The sequence below is a fragment of the Aethalodelphis obliquidens genome, unplaced genomic scaffold (genome assembly GCF_003676395.1).
Source record: "Aethalodelphis obliquidens isolate GAN/ISIS:26980383/991018 unplaced genomic scaffold, ASM367639v1 scaffold6, whole genome shotgun sequence".
NCBI classification, from domain to species: Eukaryota; Metazoa; Chordata; class Mammalia; order Artiodactyla; family Delphinidae; genus Aethalodelphis; species Aethalodelphis obliquidens.
This window is the reverse complement of record NW_020837950.1, coordinates 50,415,271-50,434,172: the sequence shown is the minus strand read 5'-3', so window position 1 is coordinate 50,434,172 and position 18,902 is coordinate 50,415,271. Positions and strand designations below refer to the sequence as shown.

At 37.1% G+C, this 18,902-nt stretch overlaps 1 protein-coding gene across 2 annotated transcripts in view; it reads left to right on the top strand.

Moving 5' to 3' along the window:
* The window catches only part of LOC113619042 (bifunctional heparan sulfate N-deacetylase/N-sulfotransferase 4), a 289,667-nt gene extending 275,091 nt beyond the window's left edge, over positions 1-14,576 (top strand). For both annotated transcript variants that reach the window (XM_027103592.1, XM_027103593.1), the window contains one exon: positions 11,276-14,576. In XM_027103592.1, coding sequence (XP_026959393.1) covers positions 11,276-11,395 — 120 coding nt within the window. In that variant the 3' untranslated portion in view covers positions 11,396-14,576. The remainder of the gene's footprint in view (positions 1-11,275) is intronic.
* The last annotated feature ends 4,326 nt before the right edge of the window (positions 14,577-18,902 follow it).

The window sequence follows — 18,902 nt, the reverse complement described above, 5'->3', positions numbered from 1 at the left end:
GGAGTAGCATGATACACTTAAAGTGATGAAAGGGAAGAACCTACAACCAAGATTACTCTACCCGGCAAGGATCTCATTCAGATTCAATGGAGAAATCAAAAGCTTTACAGACAAGCAAAAGCAAAGAGAATTCAGCACCACCAAACCAGCTCTACAAGAAATGCTAAAGGAACTTCTCTGAGTGGGAAACACAAGAGAAGAAAAGGACCTACAAAAACAAACCCAGGGGGGACCTTGAAGATGGCAGAAGAGTAAGACGCGCAGATCACCTTCCTCCCCACAGATACACCAGAAATACATCTACACGTGGAACAACTCCTACAGAACACCTACTGAAGGCTGGCAGAAGACCTCAGACCTCCCAAAAGGCAAGAAACTCCCCACGTACCTGGGTCGGGCAAAAGAAAAAAAATAAACAGAGACAAAAGGATAGGGACGGGTCCTGCACCAGTGGGAGGGAGCCGTGAAGGAGGAAAAGTTTCCACACACTAGGAGCCCCTTCGCGGGCGGAGACTGCGGGAGGCGGAGGGGGGAGCTTCGAAGCCGCGGAGGAGTGCACAGCAACGGGTGCGGAGGGCAAAGCGGAGAGATTCTCGCACAGAGGATCAGGGCCGACCAGCACTCACCAGTCCGAGAGGCTTGTCTGCTCACCCGCCAGGGCGGGCGGGGCCTGGAGTTGAGGCTCGGGCTTCGGTCGGAGCTCCAGGAGAGGACTGGGGTTGGCTGCGTGAACACAGCCTGAAGGGGTTAGTGCACCACGGCTAGCCGGGAGGGAGTCCGAGGAAAAGTCTGCACCTGCCGAAGAGGCAAGAGACTTTTTCTTCCCTCTTTGTTTCCTGGTGCGCGAGGAGAGGGGTTTAAGAGCGCTGCTTAAAGGAGCTCCAGAGACGGGCGCGAGCCGCGGCTAAAAGCGCGAACCCCAGAGACGGGCATGAGACGCTAAGGCTGCTGCTGCCGCCACCAAGGGGCCTATGTGCGAGCACAGGTCACTCTCCACACCCCTCTTCCACAGAGCCTGTGCAGCCCGCCACTGCCAGGTTCCCGGGATCCAGGGACAACTTCCCCGGGAGAACGCACGGCGGGCCTCAGGCTAGTGCAAAGTCATGCCGGCCTTTGCCGCCGCAGGCCCACCCCGCACGCAGTGCCCCTCCCTCCCCGCCGGCCTGAGTGCGCCAGAGCCCCCGAATCAGCGGCTCCTTTAGCCCCGTCCTGTCTGAGCAAAGCTGAGCCCCGGTGAGCTGTGAGAACACAGAAGAGAAAGGGAAGCGGCGGATTAAAGCTCCAAAATCAACTTGATATACCCTGCATCTGTGGAATACCTGAATAGACAACCAATCATCCCAAATTAAGGAAGTGGACTTCAGGAGCAAGATCTATGATTTTTTCCCCTTTTCCTCTTTTTATGAATGTGTATGTGTATGCTTCTGTGTGAGATCTTATCTGTATAGTCTTGCTTCCACCATTTGTCCTAGGGTTCTATCAGTCCATGGTTTTTTTAAAAAAATTTTTTCTTAATAATTAATTTTAATAACGTTATTATACTTTACCTTCATTCTTTCTTTCTTTCCTTCCTTCCTTCCCTCCTTTAGACAACGAATCATCCCAAATTGAGGAGGTGGTCTCTGAGAGCAAGATTTATGATTTTTCCCCCTTTACCTCTTTTAGTGATGGTGTATGTGTATGCTTCTGTGTAAGATTTTGTCTGTATAGCTTTGCTTCCAACATTTGTCCTAAGGTTCTATCCGTCCCTTTTTTTTTTCTAAATAAGAATTTTTTAATTCAGTAACTTTATTATACTTTATTTTATTTTTACTGTATCTTCTTTCTGTCTTTTTTCCTTCTTTCCCTCCTTCCTTCCTTCCTCCCTCCCTCCTTTCTTTCCTTCTTGCCTTCTTTCCTTCTTTGCTTCTTTCTTTCTTTCTTCCTTCCTTCCCTCCTTTCCTTCTTTCTTTCCTCATACTTCTACTAATTCTCTCTACTTTTTCTCCCTTTTATTCTGAGCCGTGTTGATGAAACGCTCTTGGTGCTCCAGCCAGGAGTCAGGGCTCTGCCTCTGCGGTAGGAGAGCCAACTTCGGGACACTGGTCAACAAGAGACCTCCCAGCTCCACATAATATCAAATGGCGAAAATCTCCCAGAGACCTCCATCTTAACACCAGCACCCAGCTTCACTCAACGACCAGCAAGCCACAGTGTTGGACAACCTATGCCAAACAACTAGCAAAACAGAAACACAACCCCACCCATTAGCAGAGAGGCTGCCTAAAATCATAATAAGGCCACAGACACCCCAAAACACACCACCAGACGTGAACCTGCCCACTAGAGAGACAAGATCCAGCCTCATCCACCACAACACAGGCACTAGTCCCCTCCACCAGGAAGCCTACACAACCCACTGAACCAACCTTAGCCACTGGAGACAGACATCAAAAACAGCGGGAACTACGAACCTGCAGTCTGCAAAAAGGAGACCCCAAACACAGTAAGATAAGCAAAATGAGAAGACAGAAAAACACACAGCAGATAAAGGAGCAAGATAAAAATGCACCAGACCTAACAAATGAAGAGGAAATAGGCAGCCTACCTGAAAAAGAATTCAGAATAATGATAGTAAGGATGATCCGAAATCTTGGAAATAGAGTGGACAAAATGCAAGAAACATTTAACAAGGACCTAGAAGAAACAAAGATGAAACAAGCAACAATGAACACCACAATAAATGAAATTAAAAGTACTCCAGATGGGATCAATAGCAGAATAACTGAGGCAGAAGAACGGATAAGTGACCTGCAAGATAAAATAGTGGAAATAACTACTGCAGAGCAGAATAAAGAAAAAAGAATGAAAAGAACTGAGGACAGTCTCAGAGACCTCTGGGACAACATTAAATGCACCAACATTCGAATTATAGGGGTTCCAGAAGAAGAAGAGAAAAAGAAAGGGACTGAGAAAATATTTGAAGAGATTATAGTTGAAAACTTCCCTAATATGGGAAAGGAAACAGTTAATCATGTCCAGGAAGCACAGAGAGTCCCATACAGTATAAATCCAAGCAGAAATACGCCAAGACACATATTAATCAAACTGTCAAAAATTAAATACAAAGAAAGTATAATAAAAGCAGCAAGGGAAAAACAACAAATAACACATAAGGGAATCCCCATAAGGTTAACAGCTGATCTTTCAGCAGAAACCCTACAAGCCAGAAGGGAGTGGCAGGACATACTGAAAGTGATGAAGGAGAAAAACCTGCAGCCAAGACTACTCTACCCAGCAAGGATCTCATTCAGATTTGATGGAGAAATTAAAACCTTTACAGACAAGCAAAAGCTGAGAGAGTGCAGCACCACCAAACCACCTTTACAACAAATGCTAAAGGAACTTCTCTAGAAAAGAAACACAAGAGAAGGAAAAGACCAATAATAACGAACCCAAAACAATTTAGAAAATGGGAACAGGAAAATACATATCGATAATTACCTTAAATGTAAATGGACTAAATGCTCCCACCAAAAGACACAGATTGGCTGAATGGATACAAAAATAAGACCCCTATATATGCTGTCTACAAGAGACCCACTTCAGACCTAGAGACACATACAGACTGAAAGTAAGGGGATGGAAAAAGATATTCCATGCAAATGGAAACCAAAAGAAAGCTGGAGTAGTGATTCTCATATCAGACAAAATAGACTTTAAAAAAAGGACTATTACAAGAGACAAAGAAGGACACTACATAATGATCAAGGGATTGATCCAAGAAGAAGATATAACAATTGTAAATATTTATGCACCCAACATAGGAGCACCTCAATACATAAGGCAAATACTAACAGCCATAGAAGGGGAAATGGACAGTAACACATTCATAGTAGGGGACATAAACAACCCTCTTTCACCCGTGGACAGATCATCCAAAATGAAAATAAATAAGGAAACACAAGCTTTAAATGATACATTAAACAAGATGGACTTAATTGATATTTATAGGACACTCCATCCAAAAACAACAGAATACACATTTTTCTCAAGTGCTCATGGAACATTCTCCAGGATAGATCATATCTTGGGTCACAAATCAAGCCTTGGTAAATTTAAGAAAATTGAAATTGTATCAAGTATCTTTTCTGACCACAACGCCATGAGACTAGATATCAATTACAGGAAAAGATCTGTAACAAATACAAACACATGGAGGCTAAACAATACACTACTTAATAATGAAGTGACCACTGAAGAAATCAAAGAGGAAATAAAAAAATACCTAGAAACAAATGACAATGGAGACACAACGACCCAAAACCTATGGGATGCAGCAAAAGCAGTTCTAAGGGGGAAGTTTATAGCAATACAAGCCCACCTTAAGAAGCAGGAAACATCTCAAATGAACAACCTAACCTTGCACCTCAAGCAATTAGAGAAAGAAGAACAAAAACACCCCAAAGCTAGCAGAAGGAAAGAAATCATAAAAATCAGATCAGAAATAAATGAAAAAGAAATGAAGGAAACAATAGCAAAGATCAACAAAACTAAAAGCTGGTTCTTTGAGAAGATAAACAAAATTGATAAACCACTAGCCAGACTCATCAAGAAAAAAAGGGAGAAGACTCAAATCAATAGAATTAGAAATGAAAAAGGAGAGGTAACAAGTGACACTGCAGAAATAAAAAAGATCATGAGACATTACTACAAGCAACTCTATGCCAGTAAAATGGACAATCTGGAAGAAATGGACAAATTCTTAGAAATGCACAACCTGCCAAGACTGAACCAGTAAGAAATAGAAAATATGAACAGACCAATCACAAGCACTGAAATTGAAACTGTGATTAAAAATCTTCCAACAAACAAAAGCCCAGGACCAGATGGCTTCACAGGCGAATTCTATCAAACATTTAGAGAAGAGCTAATACCTATCCTTCTCAAACTCTTCCAAAATACAGCAGAGGGAGGAACACTCCCAAATTCCTTCTACAAGGCCACCATCACCTTGATACCAAAACCAAACAAGGATGTCACAAAGAAAGAAAACTACAGGCCAATATCACTGATGAACACAGATGCAAAAATCCTCAACAAAATACTAGCAAACAGAATCCAACAGCACATTAAAAGGATCATACACCATGATCAAGTGGGGTTTATTCCAGGAATGCAAGGATTCTTCAATATACGCAAATTATCAATGTGATACACCATATTAACAAATTGAAGGAGAAAAACCATATGATCATCTCAATAGATGCAGAGAAAGCTTTTGACAAAATTCAACACCCATTTATGATAAAAACCCTGCAGAAAGTAGGCATAGAAGGAACTTTCCTCAACATAATAAAGGCCATATATAACAAGTCCACAGCAAACATCATCCTCAATGGTGAAAAACTGAAAGCATTTCCACTAAGACCAGGAAAAAGACAAGGTTGCCCACTCTCACCACTCTTATTCAACATAGTTTTGGAAGTTTTAGCCACAGCAATCAGAGAAGAAAAGGAAATAAAAGGAATCCAAATCGGAAAAGAAGAAGGAAAGCTGTCACTGTTTGCAGATGACATGATCCTATACATAGAGAATCCTAAAGATGCTACCAGAAAACTACTAGAGCTAATCAATGAATTTGGTAAAGTGGCAGGATACAAAATTAATGCACAGAAATCTCTGGCATTCCTATATACTAATGATGAAAAATCTGAAAGTGAAATCAAGAATACACTCCCATTTACCATTGCAACAAAAAGAATAAAATATCTAGGAATAAACCTACCTAAGGAGACAAAAGACCTGTATGCAGAAAATTATAAGACACTGATGAAAGAAATTAAAGATGATACAAATAGATGGAGAGATATACCATGTTCTTGGATTGGAAGAATCAACTTTGTGAAAATGACTCTACTACCCAAAGCAATCTATAGATTCAATGCAATCCCTATCAAACTACCACTGGCATTTTTCACAGAACTAGAATAAAATATTTCGCAATTTGTATGGAAACACAAAAGACCCCAAATAGCCAAAGCAATCTTGAGAATGAAAAAAGGAGCTGGAGGAATCAGGCTCCCTGACTTCAGACTATACTACAAAGCTACAGTGATCAAGACAGTGTGGTACTGGCACAAAAACAGAAAGATAGATCAATGGAACAGGATAGAGAGCCCAGAGATAAACCCACGCACATATGACCACCTTATCTTTGATAAAGGAGGCAGGAATGTACAGTGGAGAATGGACAGCCTCTTCAATAAGTGGTGCTGGGAAAACTGGACAGGTACATGTAAAAGTGTGAGATTAGATCACTCCCTAACAGCATACACAAAAATAAGCTCAAAATGGATTAAAGACCTAACTGTAAGGCCAGAAACTCTCAAACTCTTAGAGGAAAACATAGGCAGAACACTCTATGACATAAATCACAGCAAGACTCTGGTCTAGAAAAAAATGACATGAAAACACGACAATCCAAATCCTATGGGATGCAGCAAAAGCAGTTTTAAGAGGGAAGTTTATAGCTATACAAGCCTACCTCAAGAAACAAGAAAAATCTCAAATAAACATTCTAACCTTACACCTAAAGGAACTAGAGAAAGAATAACAAACAAAACCCAAAGTTAGCAGAAGGAAAGAAATCATAAATATCAGAGCAGAAATAAATGAAATAGAAACAAAGAAAACAATAGCAAAGATCAATAAAACTAAAAGCTGGTTCTTTGATAAACAAAATTGATAAACCATTAGCCAGACTCATCAAGAAAAAGAGGGAGAGGACTCAAATCAATAAAATTAGATATGAAAAAGGGGAAGTTAAACAGACACCGCAGAAATACAAAGCATCCTAAGAGACTACTACAAGCAACTCTATGCCAGTAAAATGGACAACCTGGAAGAAATGGACACATCCTTAGAAAGGTATAACCTTCCAAGACTGAACCAGGAAGAAATAGAAAATATGAACAGATGAATCACAAGGAATGAAATTGAAACTGTGATTAAAAATCTTCCAGCAAACAAAAGTCCAGGACCAGATGGCTTCACAGGTGAATTCTATCAAACACTTAGAGAAGAGCTAACACCCATCCTTCTCAAACTCTTCCAAAAAACTGCAGAGGAAGGAACACTCCCAAACTCATTCTATGAGGCCACCATCACCCTGATACCAAAACCAGACAAAGATACTATAAAAAAGAAAATTACAGACCAATATCACTGATGAATATAGATGCAAAAATTCTCAACAAAATACTAGCAAACAGAATCCAACAACACATTAAAAGGATCATACACCATAATAAAGTGGGATTTATCCCAGGGATGCAAGGATTCTTCAATATATACAAATCAATCAATGTAATATACCATATTAACAAATTGAAGAATAAAAACTATATGATCATCTCAATAGATGCAGAAAAAGCTTTTGACAAAATTCAACACCCATTTATGACAAAAAACTCTCCAGAAAGTGGGCATAGAGGGAACCTACCTCAACATAATAAAGGCCATATATGACAAACCCACAGCAAACATCATTCTCAATGGTGAAAAACTGAAAGCATTTCCTCTAAGATCAGGAAAAACACAAGGATGTCCACTCTCAACACTATTGTTCAACATAGTCTTGGAATTCCTAGCCACGGCAATCAGAAAAGAAAAAGAAATAAAAGGAATACATATTGGAAAAGAAGAAGTAAACCTGTCACTGTTTGCAGATGACATGATACTATACATAGAGAATCTTAAAGATGCCACCAGAAAACTACTAGAGCCTAATCAATGAATTTGGTAAAGTTGCAGGATACAAAATTAATGCACAGAAATCTCTTGCATTCCTATACATTAATGATGAAAAATTTGAAAGAGAAATTAAGGAAACACTCCCATTTACCACTGCAACAAAAAGAATAAAATACCTAGGAATAAACCTACCTAAGGAGACAAAAGACCTGTATGCAGAAAATTATAAGAAACTGATTAAAGAAATTAAAGATGATACCAACAGATGGAGAGATATACCATGTTCTTAGATTGGAAGAATCAATATTGTAAAAATGACTATACTACCCAAAGCAATCTACAGATTCAATGCAATCCCTATCAAATTACCAATGACATTTTTTACGGAACTAGAACAAAAAAATCTTAAAATTTGTATGGAGACACAAAAGACCCCGAATAGCCAAAGCAGTCTTGAGGGAAAAAAATGGAGCTGGAGGAATCAGACTCCCTGACTTCAGACTATACTACAAAGCTACAGTAATCAAGACAGTATGGTACTGGCACAAAAACAGAAACATATATTAATGGAACAAGATAGAAAGCCCAGAGATAAACCCATGCACCTATGGTCAACTAATCTATGACAAAGGAGGCAAAGATATACAATGGAGAAAAGACAGCCTCTTCCATAAGTGGTGCTAGGAAAACTGGACAGCTACATGTAAAAGAATGAAATTAGAACACTCCCTAACACCATACACAAAAATAAATTCAAAATGGATTCGAGACCTAAATGTAAGTCTGGACACTATAAAACTCTTAGAGGAAAACACAGGAAGAACACTCTTTGACATAAATCACAGCAAGATCTTTTTTGATCTACCTCCTAGAGTAATGGAAATAAAAACAAAAATATACAAATGGGACCAAATGAAACTTAAAAGCTTTTACACAGCAAAGGAAACTACAAACAAGACAAAAAGATAACCCTCAGAATGGGAGAAAATATTTGCAAATGAATCAACGGACAAAGGGTTAATCTCCTAACTATATAAACAGCTCATCAATATTAAAGAACAAACAACCCAATCCAAAAATGGGCAGAAGACCTAAATAGACATTTCTGTAAAGAGGACATACAGATGGCCAAGAGGCACATGAAGAGCTGCTCAACATCACTATTAGAGAAATGCAAATCAAAACTACAATGAGGTATCACCTCACACCAGTTAGAATGGGCATCATCAGAACATCTACAAACAACAAATGCTGGAGAGGGTGTGGAGAAAAGGGAACCCTCTTGCACTGTTGGTGGGAATTTACATTGATACAGCCACTATGGAGAACAGTATGGAGGTTCCTTAAAAAACTAAAAATAGAATTACCTAATGAACCAGCAATCCCACTACTGGGCATATACCCAGAGAAAACCATAATTCAAAAAGACACATGCACCCCAATATTCATTGCAGCACTATTTACAATAGCCAGATCATGGAAGCAACCTAAATGCCCATCGACAGACGAATGGATAAAGAAGTTGTGGTACATGTATACAATGGAATATTACTCAGCCATAAAAAGGAACGAAATTGGGTCATTTGTTGAGACGTGGATGGATCTAGAGACTGTCATACAGAGTGAAGTAAGTCAGAAAGAGAAAAACAAATATCGTATATTAACGCATGTATGTGGAACCTAGAAAAATGGTACAGATGAACCGGTTTGCAGGGCAGAAGTTGAGACACAGTTGTAGAGAACAAGCGTATGGACACCAAGGGGGGAAAGCCCTATGGGGTGTGGGGATGGTGGTGTGATGAATTGGGCGATTGGGATTGACATGTATACACTGATGTGTATAAAACTGATGACTAATAAGAACCTGCTGTATAAAAAATTTTAAAATAAAAAGTTCCAACCTTTTAACCATAAGGTTGGTTCCCCATGCCACCAGCCTCCATTCTTAGGTGGGGTCCATAAGCCACCTCATCAACATAACAAAATATACCTTTATCACTATCTCACTTAGGAAATTCCAAAGGTTTTAGAAGCTCTGTGCCAGAAATGGGGCCAATGATCAACTTCATATTTCTTATTATGAATCACAATATCACAAATAGGATACAGGATAAAACAGTTATGAGCCAGATTTATTATAGGAGGATAAGTTAATTACAGTCACTTGTTTATAATAAGATACACAAAACAATGTGAAACTACAAAAAGGCAGGGGAAAAAAAATCTTTCAATAAAAGTTATAGTATGAGGAGATAGACTAGGATTGGGAAACCAATTAGCAATCAACTGAGCAGATATAATGAGTATCTCTCCTAAGACAAGGTGGGCAAAAGGAGGATGGAAGATATTAGGTATTACTATGGATATAGAAGAACCAGAAGGTCCTCAAACTATACCTTTGAACTCAATAATTTCAAAAGGCCTTCAAAAATCACTTTAATCTACCAAGAAATCAATGTAAAATTCCACTACTTCTATAAAAATCTTATCCAGAATTTGAAGTGTTTACAATCTGGTTTAAGGGTAGAAATGTAATGAAATTCCTGGTTAATGGTACAAGACAAAATGTGGTTATGTTAAGTCCATTTCCACAGTACACACAAAAGTGGCTAAGGGAGTTTTAGGAAGAGAGAGACTCATTTGTGCTAAAATATTGGGAGGGCTTAAGAGAGATGGTGTAACTTTGACCAGATGGAAGCCGATACGTGGGCCATTGCTGCCTATATTTTCACAGGAAAAATGTTCATCTCTACTATTTTATCAAAGAGACACAGAACTATGTTCATTGGGTTCTAATATGAGGTAAGTGACATCCACAGAGAAAGACCAATTATAAATTTTCTGTCTTCCAGAAATAAAACAAACTAAAACCACAGATGTATCTGATAATCCTTTTTTAAACCATTCATCTAAAAATGGCCCATCACTCCAGCTTGGTTAGGAATATAAGAATCACAGGAAAGATCATTATAGTGATCTCTATGATGAGACCTTATAATATCTTTGAAGAAGAAATGCTTAATGATTTTTCAAAAAAACTGTTTTGGTCCTGAATAAATATAGAAAACATTTTATAAATTGCAAGTTATTTCTTTAGTCATGAAATTCAGCTTTTGTGATTATGTTCATTTTTCATCTTTATGCTATGACCCAATTTTACATAAAGTGACCAATTTAAAAAACAGATGTTTTTTCTGTAGATTTGGTACCACATCTGGTCCCTACGTACCTCATTCTTCTTCAGTATTATATACTTTTTATCAACTTTTCTCCCTACATAGACTTCAGCAATCCCTTAATAAATTGGTGTTTTAGTGGTTGTATAAGGCACGTAAGTTATACCTGGACCCATTTTTATTTTCCAGCTATACTTCCGCCAAATATTTTCTAATGGCAAAAATGAGTGATATCTGCAGAAAAATACAAAGAAATACCTATTTTACAGCCGGTCCAAGTGTAGTAGAATTTCTTTAAAAATGTGCGCAATCTCATTTAATGAACTAATAGCTTCCTTTGCCTTCTTTTTCTTTTCACTTTTCAGTCTAGAACCTTCCTCTCTAATTACTACCGAGATCATAATGTGGAACTGTCCAAACTGCTACACAGACTGGGGCAGCCTCTCCCATCATGGCTGAGACAGGAGCTACAAAAAGTGAGATAGCACTGGAGAGAAGAACCAAGGCTCCCAAGATACTGACTTTTACTGTGAAACAGAAAAACAAACCCCCCATCTTTTATCCCCTTAATGCACTTGTGACTGTCAACAGAGGATCATGTGAATAAATCTCCTATCTTTTTCATAAAATGAAAACTGTTATATATGCACTCATTGGCAATTACTAGCATCAATCCCTGTGTGACTTTTGAGAAATAATGTGGGGTTTTGTGGCATTACCCGGTTTCCAATGTGGGGATCATAACACAGCCCAGTTCCTCTGTTGACCATAAGGTTTCAGAAACTGTTTGACTGAGAACACTGATTATATGCAAGAGACAAATTAGAATCTTGAGGAAAAGATAAGGACTGAGATATCTGTAAATGAGGCTAGTAGTAAGCCAATATCTGAATTAAGGGCTTACATTTTCCCTTGCTAATTTAAAAAGAATTTTGATTTTGTTATGAAATTATAAGTATAATCCTATGCTCTTATTTTGAGCAGTTATTACTTATTATATTTAGCCCACACATGTTTTCCTGTTACTCCTCTTTATGAATTTCTTTGAAGTTGCAAAGTTGTAACCTTCCACATTTTTGGTCTGTTTTCCTCTTATAGGAGGAAACTATCTGAAAATTTCCATATTCACTGACAATAGTATTTTATCTGGCAAGCATGCCATTCTCAGTGAATTTTGCATTTATGGTTCCAACAACGGCTATCAGAGATTTGGGGGGAAAATGAATGAGAAAGTGCATACTTTGCATAATATTAACTAATGTGTGTAAGGTCATCTTTCCATGGGTAAAAATCTTACCATACTATTAATCTAGGTATTTCCACCTTGACAATAATGTAGTATTTATATATTTTTTCACTATCCACAGAAGAAAAAAACTTTATTGATAAGACATGGAATGAAAATACCAGTATGTGTTTACAGGTAGAGAGAGGCACTTGTGCCTTTTATGTAGTACATGTCAATCGTTTAAAGCATGGACTTTTATATGTGTCAGTATCTATACTAATGCAGAATATTATGTTTTTAATGCCTATTTAACAGAAGAAATGTAATCTAAAGCTTACCTCTTTAAACACCATGAATTCTCTAAATTAAACCATATTTCTCATCCATGCCATCCAAAAATTAATTTCTAGAGAAGAAGTGATGCTCTTCCTGTCTTAGAGTTATAGGTTACTCTCCCATTTGGAGGATTTTTGTCTCATTTGTCAATGAAGGTATGTTAAAGATTTGTTAATCTTTTCCGTGATACATGAATGTAAAATTTCAGCAGAACAGTAAATCAAAGTGGCTTTGGTAGCATTACCTATCAATCCATCCTTCCTCCAGAGTAATTTTTCTATAGGCTGTAAATAATATTACTTTCTCCTATAATTTGAGCAGTTATGCTTGACATAATTCAGTGTCTTCAAAGGAAACTGAAGATCATCGTTTCTGTTTATTTGTTGTTTGTGGTTTTAAGCAAACAATTCAAGTATGATCTAAAAGAGAATCAAGAAACAGGATTCACCTTTGGATCTATACTTCATTAAGATGTTTGTTTTTCTGTTGTTTTCCCACTGCATCTAAAGGCTCTTGATCTTTTTCAGAAAATGTTAAGATTTTTCTTGGGTATGAATTGATACAAATCACAAAACTGTTGCTTTTGCTGTTCTTTGTTCAGTGTGAGACTCAGTTTCTCCGCCTTATTGTTACTTAGGTGAGCATGTGCTTGACAGCATTCCATTAAAGCACACTAAAATCGTAAGAATTGTGTATTTAGAACTCTAACTTTTGATTTATTTGTTCACTAGTTTCCTCCAGTTACATTCTAATTTTTTCTTTCGTGAAGTAGAGATTAACATTTTTTTTCCCAAGTGGGAAAAAAGAGATGTTTGTAGAAAAGAGGGGAGATACTTTTCATATTGAGTAAAATTCATATAGTTCAAAGTCTACCTAATCACCAGATTTTTTTAAATGTAACTAATTTTCTTATTTTTTCTAAATAATGTATACAGTATCATTCACCTACCTACAAATAGCTGGGAGCAAAATTCCCACAAATTCAACTAGTCTTTTCTTCCCTGGTTCATTTCAATCAGTATGCACATTTTTCTTACTAAGATTGACAGTGCAGACAACAAAACAAATTTTAATTATGTAATTCATCTCTTACAGTAAACTACTTAAAGGGACTCTGGGCTATGAGAAGATTATAATAAATCTGGAAAAATTTTAGTTTTAAGAATATCTTGGTTTTCCCAATTTTTACCCACTGGCTACTTCAGAACTATTGACTCAATATTTAGCATAGGTAATAGTTTAACTCTAAATAAATTATCTTTCATGGTCTTGAATGACATACTTTTAAAAATTTTATAGAACTTCCTAAAACCTTTAAACAAGCCAATGTTTCTCCTCTTTCCTTCTTTTTCTTTATTCCAACTGCCTAACTTACAAATATAATCATTGATTACATTAATAAAGGTAAGGAACAATATTTGTTATAACCCTATATCAAGATATATTAATATATGCTTTTCAAATACCAGCCTCTAAAAATTATATTACAAATCTCATACAAAAACAAATTTTGTTGGTGTTTAACAATGGCCTCAAAACAATTAAATAAGCAACAATGAAGAATGCTAGTGAGAAAAATTTATACTCCTTCTAACACTATTTTTTTTCTACAAAAAAGATAGTTCTTCATCCAATAAGAGATTTTATTTGCCTTGATTTCAACAAACCCGTTCACATATACCTAATGGAGTTTTTGTTCTTCTATCTCACTGTTTTAATATGATATAAAGTGACCTGCTTACCATGAGTGTCGATTTATTTTTAATTATGCAAACAATTTACACTTGAATAATATCTTACAAGTCTGCTTTTGGTGGCTAGATATTAACCATTTGCTTGATGGAGGTCCCTCAAAAACAATGCTGGCCAATGATTTCAAAAAGAAAAAGATCAAAGAGTCTTGCATATAGGATTTTACTTCAACTGTAGGAACACAGCTTGGCCATAGGTACATATGTTTGTTCAGTATATGTATATATATGCAAATGAATATTTTCTTGTGTGAGCCAGTGAAGTGGGTGGGGAGAACATAAAGAGAACTCTGCTTTTACTGAAATTGTTAAATAACTGATGTAGTACATGCATAACATATCTTCGGTTCTCACTTCTTCAGAATAAATATTACTGCTGGTATGGCCACTAGAGTAATGTTGTTTCTCCTCTAAAATCCAAGGTTTTCACCCATAGGTGAATCTATTTCCTTCCCTTTGACTTGGTTCGCTCTATACATGTTCCCTAAATTCCAAACATATAACAAGTGTAACCAGGAAATTATGAGAGGGGACTTTGGGTATCTGGGTTCACATCCCAGTTCTGCCTCAGGCAAGCTATGTGACCTCGGACAATTTGTGGAACTTCCCTGAGTCACAGTTTCCTTTTTTGTAAAATAGAGACAATAAAGTATTACTCATTGGGTCACTGTAAACATTAAATGAGAATATATTTAGACAACTTAGCCCATTGCCTAATGTGGTTATGCTGGAACATGTTTGTTACAGAAATAACGTATAATATTCAAACCACTATCTCTTTTTTCATCAGACAAGAATATGTTTTTCTATTCCCTTTAATAATAAAACATATATATCTTAAACATATAATTAACTGTATTTGGTTAAAATGAGAAACTGTCTTCACCATCATCATTCAAAAATAAATTTCGCATGACTCCCTGCTATTGTTCTGATCAACATTCAGAGAAAAATCATTCCAGCTCAGTCCCTTCTATTGAAGTCTCTTTGTCCCTTTCCTCCTACCTACTTAATCCTCAGTTTATCTAGTAGAATATCTTCCCCTTATCTTCTCTTTATATCTCTCTCTTCAAATTTTTTGTAACCCAACAGATCCTCTATCAGGAATATCAGGTCTAGAGGTACAACTCCCTCAAAGGAAAGTCATAAAATTTAATGAAGAGATACATGTAATAACAAATCAATGCTTAAAGATACTAGATAGTTAAAAATTACAAGAAAATTTATCTGAATTCTCTACGAGTCTTTATTTCCAACTTCACCTCTTGTGATAAGATCTCCTTTCCACAAATGAAGCACTCTATTATATAATATATTGCTTCCTATTATATTTATTATTACCAAATATTATTTTTGTTGCATTTTTCATTGCAAATGTCTGGTATTTCAGGCCCCCAATAAGACATTTATATAGTTAATTTCCATTCAAAAACATTTTACTGTTTCTCATATTTTATTTAATACAATATGTCTAAAATATTATTTCAACATGAAAACAATTAAAAAATTATTAATGAGATTTTTATACCCTTGTGGTCATACTGAACCTTCAAAATCTAATTTGTATTTCACCCGTATAGCACATAACAATTTTGGACTTGCCACATTCCAAGTGCTTGATAGCTACATGGGGCTAGAGGTTTCTATGTTGGACAGCACAGCTCTAATCTCTATTCTCTTCATCTGCTTGTTTTTGATCACCTCCTATTCACCTCAATGATGAGAGCTGAATTCTTGCCCTACAGTAATCAGGGGATGCCAAACACACAACTCCCAATACTGAAGAGGTGGGATCAACAACGGTTTATTTGTTACATATACTCAACAGCCTGGGAAGAGGACATAGCACACCATGCCAGATGCCAAAGGGGCTGCACTTGGGAAGAAATGAATAACCAGGGCTGTGAGAGACAAGCTTTGTAGCACCAAGAGGTCGAGGTGGCCCTTGGTTCCTGCAAGAACATGTAATTGGCTAGTTTGAGTAATTCTCAGGCTGGCAGGGAACTGAAACCCACTTTCAGGGACAAGCAGAAACTGTACCTGATCCACTTGATAAGGACAAGTTTTGGCTAGGGTACCTTGTGCACAGAAGCAGAAAGGAGGCAGACTTTGTGGGTAGGCCATTTAAGATCATCCCAATTTTCCAGATGTCAACAAAGTATGAAATATTGAGTCAACTTAGGCTTCACACCATACCTCTAACCACTGTTTTACTACAGGCTCTCCTTATCTCTCCTAGAATTTTGTCACACACTCTAACCTGGAGCTGTCATTTCTCTCTAAATCATACACCACACTAATGTTGGAATGGTCTTTATAACTTGTAAATAGGATCAAACTATTCTTTACCTTAGAAAATCTTCAAATGTTCCCCAAATGTAAAGGACAAAATGCAAACTCCAATATATATTCCGTGAAGTTCCTTTATGATCTATGATTTTGTCTACCTGGCCATTCTTATTTCACAATCTTTAAAAATTACATTCCAAATTCTAGTAACAATCACCTATTTACAATTCTCCAATTACCTCACGATTTTTACATCTCTAGGCCTTTGTACATGCTGCTGCCTAGAACACTCGAATTGGCATTGCTAATTCACTAACACAGTACCACTTTGAATTTCAAGCAACCTGGCTGTGTAAGTCCCTTCCCTTTTGCTTGCCAATTCCTTCATATCTAAATCACAAAAGTATCAGTCTTCTCAATGTTGCATCTCTGGCCTTAAGTTGTACCAGAAATCTTCCATTTCCCTTGGCATTAGGCCCTCAATATCTGGGTAATAATGATAATATATTTATCACTATAATTCCAGCAGCTGGTTTGATATTCTTAGATTACACCATTATTGTTTCACCTACATTGTACTGTTGTCTACGTGCTATACTGTAAATTATTAGAATGAGAGATGTCTTTTCCTTTTTTCATCTCTCATGCGTAACACAGTACCTGGCACAAGATAAGTAATTGTTAAATGAACATATGCATTACTTTATATCTTTATACTAGTAAGAAATGAACTTCAATCTGTAAGCATAAAACTTATACAAAGTCATTCTCTCACTCATAGCACCAAGGTGTACGTATTCATGGCTGTTTGCATTTAAAGGTATTGCCTGTCCTCTAAAGAGTCTTTATGTTTGTACATCCCAGTTGCCTATTCTTATCTAACAAGACCAGCCAAACAGACCAAATTAAACATCCCTAGACATATCAGGAATTGAACGACCCCGACTGTTGTTTTTTTGTATTGGTGTAAAGATCTCACAGTAGTGCTGCCTACAAATATGTTTGTTTGCAATCAGTACAAAGCTAAGAGCCACCTGTCTACAATGCCCTTCATATGGTAAAAGTGCATGGCTTAGAATTAAAATGAGTTCAACATGCTGAAGGGGATAAGAGATCATTGACTTGGTATTTGACCATTGAGGCCCTTGAGTTTTAAAGATTTATTTTTCCTACTGACAAAGAAAGTAATGGTAATTGTTTAATGATACATGTAAAATGTCTGTGGAAACACTGCCAAGAAAAAACATAGGTGGAATTGCTATGTCACAAACGTTGGCACTTTCTCTTTCAAATCAAGTGGAATTCAAATATCACCATACAATCAGATATGTCCATGTAAACGCAATAATTTCTAGGATATTCTTAATTATTTAAGACTTCATTCTCATTTTCTTAAATCTTACAAATCTTTTTGGAATTCTAAACGGTACACCAGGAATAAGACACTAGCTGCAGGGTAAGACTATATAGCAGAAAAGAGAAGCCAGAAGCCAATTTGAAAGGATACAAGAGAATCAGGACTACATTTTTGTGGATACCAATGACCATTTCTATGGTCATACCAACATGAGTTGGTATGAGACCAAAATCACTGTGGGTTGTATAATTGTCAGCAGTGATTTCAGAAGAGCAGCAAGAAACCTCAACTACTTCTGACCTGGAGCAAGAGAAGGCATCTTAGTACCTGGACCAAATGCACCAAGGAGAGGAAAGGAAGGGTGTGTCAGGAGAAGGTGTGTCAGGAGAGGAACTTTTATATTGAGTATATTTTCCCCCATTTTGTTTGCTGATAAAGATGGACCGCAAGTCAAGGATAGCGTAGTGTGTTTTGGGGAGTGTTGGAGGTGGGGGCTTATTGTAACACAGGATTTGAGGTTCAAAACCAACAGATTGTGGTTTGTCTACATTATCTAAAATAAGTTCTCTTCACGCTATGCTCTATGGAGTGAAGCTGTAGACATGTTTTTCTTTCTGAACTTCCAGGTAATAAAGTCTACGGACTAAATGCTCACAGGTCTAAATCAATTGTAATTCTCTCCTACATGTTCCCAGGATGTTGCCTGGAAATCAAAGTCTTATCCAGAAGCCTTTAACATCTCGAAATTAAACATACGCAAACCTATAGCTATGTATTGAAGAGATAAATAATGTTCCCACAGACAAGACCCTGAGGACACTTGGTTCCCATTTCAGTAGCACAGTGAAGCTAAAAAGAAACATGACAATAAACTTAGTTAATAAGAAATTATGCCTTTGTCACAGGTAACATACAATGTATACAATCACCAGCCATCTCCTCCCACCTCTTTTTATAATCAATATAAAAAAGCAAGCATTTAGCATTGCCTGTGCTATTCTCTGAAATGAATCAATGTGTATGAACCCCTC